Genomic DNA, 5,626 nt, shown 5'->3' with positions numbered 1-5,626 from the left:
CGGTTAATCTTCCTTCCTTCTTCAACACGAATTAGAAAGAGGCTTTTCACTTTCGCGGAAGAATAGAAGTTAGGCTGTGAGTGAAATCCTCTCTGCAACGCCATCAAGTACACGGTCACAAGAATCTGCCAGGTAACCCTTAAACCTTCCTTCGTCTTAGTGCTTTTACTGCTGATAATGGAAGAAAAGGGGCGTAATGCCGGTAACGATATACCGGGGCCGCCGTCAACGGCGGAACGCCCTCATATCACCACTGTACCTTGTGGTGAGGATGCTTTTGTGTATGGGAACGTGGACAGTGAAGGTCCAGAGGAGCGCATAGCGGCGCTAGCGGGTGGTGATGATTACGCTTGGGCGGCGCAGGAAGTTAGGGAGTTGAACAGTCTGTTTAGGAGTAGGGCAATATTAGCAAATTGGATGGAAAATAGTTGTATATTGAGAACCCTAGGGTATAACACGTGCGTGAAATTGGTAGCGTGCCGGGAAGATGAGAGGGTGTGCCATGGAAGGGAGGGGGCTTCCAGAGATTTCTTTTATTGTTATGCTTCCCCGTTTTATGACTTGTACCTGAGATTACCCTTCACAACCTTCCAAATGGATGTGTTCCGGATCCTAAATGTCGCGCCCAGTCAACTACATCCCAACAGTTGGGGGTATGTGCAGGCGTTTGCCGTGGTATGTCGGGCGTTAGGAATTAAGTCGACGGTAGGATTGTTTTTGTACTTTTTTAGATGTCGACCGGTCGCGAAGAAGGGGTTGGTATCGTTAATTTCTGAGCTGGGTAATGCGCTGCTGGAGCTTTACCTGCAGTCGTATAGGGGCTTCAAAGAAAAATTCTTTAAAGTGTCGATCCTGATGTTGGGCGGAGGTACTTTTTTGATGGTGAGGGGAGCCCCAAATTTCCATTGTACTGGACGCAGGATCCGCTGAGATTCACCTCTTGGCCCGAAGATAAGATGACGATTGAAGAGTTAGAGGCGCTGAATGTGTTGACATCGTTGCCACGCCCCTTTTCTTCCCGTCAGCTTATAAACTGCCTTGAGTTCGATGATGCTGATTCGAGGGTGTTTGGTATGTGTCTTTGCTTGTGATTTTTATCTGTTGCTTTGTTGTTGTTGACTGTTCTTGGTTGACCTTTGTTGCACAGAGATAATGGGGAGAAAGGGAAGTGTCCGAAATTGGTTCCAATCCATCGACAACGAGAAGGCTGAAGGTAACCTTCCAGGGTCGTCCTCCAAACGTACGCAGGTGCAACCAACCGATCCAGGTTTGCTGTCGGTCTCGACTGATGAGACGGTGGTCGCCGAAGAGCATCCCCTGGTGCGAAAAAGGAGAGGGAAAGCGGTCGACACTAGCGGTGCTGTGTCAAAGAAAAGGAAAGAGACCGCAGATGAGACAGCGCGTCCCCTCCCCCATGGTGTATGGGACCCTTCCTTCACGTTGAGCCATAAGGTCGAGCTCAATTTGGATGACTCGGAGAAGAAGGTTGTAGAGAATATGACCGAGCAACAAATGGCCGACGCCCTGTTGGAAATGACGAGTCGGTCACAAATGTTAGCCTGGCATATGGCTTATGCCTCTGATAGAGGTATACTCCAGGTTGAACTGGACAAGGCGCGGACTCAGCTGAAGGAACTTACTTAGGCTCATGCCGTCTGCGATTCAAAGCAAAAACGGTCAGAGCAACTCTTGAGAGAGGCTGAAGTACTGCTGAACGACGCCCGGGATGCCGGCCTGACTTTGAGAAAGGAGCGCGATCAAGTGTCGTGCGAGCTGGAACAGGCCAAGAAGGCAATGGCGACAATGACCAAGGAACGGAACGACTTACGGGCGGAAACCGTGGAAAGCAAAGAGCTAATAGAAGAGCTGAAGGAGGCGGTAATGGTTGAACATACCAGGGGGTTCCGGAAGGCTCTGAGGTAAGTCGGACACCTGCTCGAGGTGTCGACCGAGGGAGTGGAGTTTGACGTTCGGAAGGACGTGTATGAGGGTCAGTTGAAACCTCTTAACGAAATTCCTGAAGATGCCTTCATGGATGTGGAAGAGGATGAAGAGGCGGTTGCCAACGATGAGCATGAGGAAGTTGCCGTCGTGGATGAACCGGCTGTGGAGACTGTCGGAGATGCTGCTGGCGACATGCCTAATATTGTAATAGACTAGGATTTTGTTTTCCTTTTTAATGTTGAATTTGGATTTGTTGAACTTTTGATGACTGTGAATGTGTTCTTGGATGTGATGAACTTTTCCTGTAACGACTTACGTGTTGAATATTCGTCTGAAATATACTTACGTGATCGACAATGACCTTGGGACTCGACATGCGAGAAATTATAAATGAAATGAAATAGTAATAACAATGAAATATACTTTTTATTTGAAACTGAAATGAATAATGTGTCAGCCAAAAGAGGAATGCTAACTAAAATAATATTTAAGATGAGTAGCATTCCACGTGTTGGGAACGGGCTGTCCGTCGAGGAGTTGGAGGCGGTATGCACCATTCGCCATGTCCTTGACGATGCGGAATGGGCCCTCCCAATTGGCAGCTAGTTTGTCGTGCGCTCGATTCTTCCTAGCCTCTCCCCGTTTTCGCCACACCAGATCGCCGCTTTTGAAGGCTCTGGGTTTGACCTTGGTGTTGTAACGGCGAGATAGCATTCGCTTTTGTGCCTCTGCACGGACGGTAGCGACCTCTCGACGCTCAGGAAGGATGTCGAGATTCACCCGTAACTGTTCTTCATTAAGCGTCATATCAGTGATATTCCGTCTTAACGAGGGTTCGCCGACCTCGACTGGGAGCATGGCATCAGTGCCATAAGTCAGGTTGAATGGTGTGTCCCCTGTGGATCCGTGTGGAGTGCACCTGTATGCCCACAAGACCTTTGGTAGCTCTTCTACCCACAAACCTTTGGCTTCGCCGAGTCGCTTCTTTAACTCAGTAAGTATGGCTTTGTTTGCGGCCTCGGCTTGGCCGTTCGTTTGAGGATGCTCGACCGAGGAGGTGACATGTTTGATGCCCAAACTGCTGAGGAATTCCTCCAGTTTGGGCTCGACAAACTGGCGACCGTTGTCAGTAATGATCTTCTGCGGTAGACCGAATCGACAAATCAGGCGCCAGATGAACTTCTGCACTCGCTGAGCACTGATGACGGACAACGGTTCGGCTTCTATCCATTTTGTGAAATAGTCGACCGCCACGAGAAGGAACTTGTTCTGTGCTTTGGCAAGGGGTAAAGGTCCAACTATGTTGAGGCCCCATTGGGCGAACGACCAGGGAGAAATGATACCATGCAAGTCTTCGGGAGGGGCGTGGATGTCGTGACCGTGGGCTTGACAGGAGATACACTTCTTGACGAACGTCTCACAATCTTGGTCGAGCGTAGGCCAGTAATATCCTGCGCGGAGTATGTGTGCTCTGAGCGTCCACTTACCCGAATGAAATCCGCTTATCCTGGTGTGCAGCTCGCGCAAGACGTAGTCGGCTTCATCCTTTGATATGCATTTCAATAGAGGAGTACTGTGGCCGCGGCGGTATAGGTCGTCGCCTATGCATAAGAAACGTGCCATGCGTTTTGAATCAGTAAGAGTAATGCTCTCTCCTTGTTCCTGTTTCACCATGAGATCCTTGATCTTCTGTCGCCAGTCTGTTGCCGGTGTTGACACATCGGTGACGAAAGCTTCCACGATTGGATGGTCGAGCGTCATCTTGATGATTGAGGATAACTGTGCTCTCTCCTTAGAGTGAGTTAACTTAGACAAGAGATCTGCTCTTGCGTTTTGCTCCCTGGGTACATGGATGACGCTAACCTCGGCGAAGTTTTGAAGTAGGGTTTGAGCTTTGTGAAAATAGCGCAGTAACTGATTATCCTTAACCTGATAAGTTCCGGTCACGTGGCCGACCACCAACTTTGAATCCATCCGACACTCTAGACGAGCGACCGTGAACTCTTTGGCCAAGGATAGACCAGCAATCAAGGCTTCGTACTCGACCTGGTTGTTGCTAGCAAGAAACTTGAATGTGATGGCTTGCTCTATGACTAAACCATCTGGTCCTTCTAGGACAACCCCGGCTCCTCCCCTCTTTTTGTCTGAGGATCCATCCACGTTGAGGAGCCACTTTGGTGTCGAGTTATCAGGTGCGGGTATTAATTCAGCTGCAAAATCTGCCAAATGTTGACCCTTAACGGACCCCCGCGGTTCATAACGTAATCCAAACTCGGAGAGCTCCACTGACCAAGAAACCATCCGTCCTGCTAAGTCGGGCTTGCGGAGGATCTTGGCGATCGGGTGATCGGTACGGACTACTACTTGGTGGCTTTGGAAATAAGGTCGGAGTCGACGCGAAGCTGTGAGTAGGGCCAGCGCGATTTTCTCAATTCGAGAATATCTTTCTTCCGCCCCCTGCAGCGTACGGCTAATGAAGTATATTAACTTGAGGGAGGGTGCTTCTTGTATTAAGGCAGCACTGACGGCTTGGTGGGATGCTGCGATATATAGCTGTAAGTCGGACCCAGCGTCCGGTCTAGCCATAATTGGAGGGCTAGTGAGAATGTGTTTGACAGTGCTGAATGCTGTTTCACAATCATCATCCCAGTGTCGTGTGGTGCCCTTCTTCATGTTCTTCAGGATGGGTTTGATGTGTTCGGCTAGCTTTGGAATGAAGCGAGAGAGGGCTGTGAGCCTACCAACTAGACGTTGTACCTCCCTGAGGGTTGTTGGGGCTGCCATGTCGAGTACGACTTTGCACTTATCTGGGTTGGCTTCGATGCCTCGACGAGTAAGCATGAAACCCAAAAACTTACCCGCAGGGACTCCGAAGGTACACTTGGAAGGGTTAAGGCGCATGCTATACCTTCTGATTTTGCCAAACACCTCCTTTAAATCTTGTAAATGTTGCTCCATAGAATGGCTCCGAATGACCATGTCGTCGACGTAAACATCCATGCATCGGCCTATCTGACGATGGAAAACTTTATCCATGAGGCGTTGGTATGTAGCCCCGGCATTCTTCAAGCCGAACAGCATTACTTCATAACAATAATTGGCGCACTCGATAATGAAAGTTGTCTTGCTCTGATTAGGTGCGTACATGGGGATTTGGTTGTATCCCGAGTATGCGTCGAGGAAGCTAAGTACAACATGGCAGGAAGCCCCATCTACCAACCGATCGATGTTAGGCAAGTGATATGAATCTTTAGGGCACGCTTTGTTGAGGTCGGTGAAGTCGACACACATTCTCCACTGGCCGTTCGACTTCTTGACCATGACCACGTTCGACAACCACGTAGTGTAATTTAACTCCCTGATGAACTGGGCGTTCATCAATGGGGCCTCCAGTTTGGGCTCGACAAACTGGCGACCGTTGTCAGTAATGATCTTCTGCGGTAGACCGAATCGACAAATCAGGCGCCAGATGAACTTCTGCACTCGCTGAGCACTGATGACGGACAACGGTTCGGCTTCTATCCATTTTGTGAAATAGTCGACCGCCACGAGAAGGAACTTGTTCTGTGCTTTGGCAAGGGGTAAAGGTCCAACTATGTTGAGGCCCCATTGGGCGAACGACCAGGGAGAAATGATACCATGCAAGTCTTCGGGAGGGGCGTGGATGTCGTGACCGTGGGCT

General features: G+C 49.6%; 1 protein-coding gene across 1 annotated transcript; it reads left to right on the top strand.

Annotated features, from left to right (window-relative positions):
* The first annotated feature begins 956 nt into the window (after nt 1-956).
* LOC148191282 (uncharacterized) lies at nt 957-1,644 on the top strand. The gene is made up of 2 exons (XM_088101355.1): nt 957-1,071; nt 1,148-1,644. The coding sequence occupies exons 1-2, from the start codon at nt 957-959 to the stop codon at nt 1,642-1,644; spliced, it is 612 nt and encodes a 203-aa protein (XP_087957481.1).
* Nucleotides 1,645-5,626: the final 3,982 nt, after the last annotated feature.

This window comes from Vigna umbellata, chromosome 11 (genome assembly GCF_029865625.1).
Source record: "Vigna umbellata cultivar VRB3 chromosome 11, Vumbellata_1.0, whole genome shotgun sequence".
NCBI classification, from domain to species: Eukaryota; Viridiplantae; Streptophyta; class Magnoliopsida; order Fabales; family Fabaceae; genus Vigna; species Vigna umbellata.
This window is presented reverse-complemented; position numbering and strand designations above follow the sequence as displayed.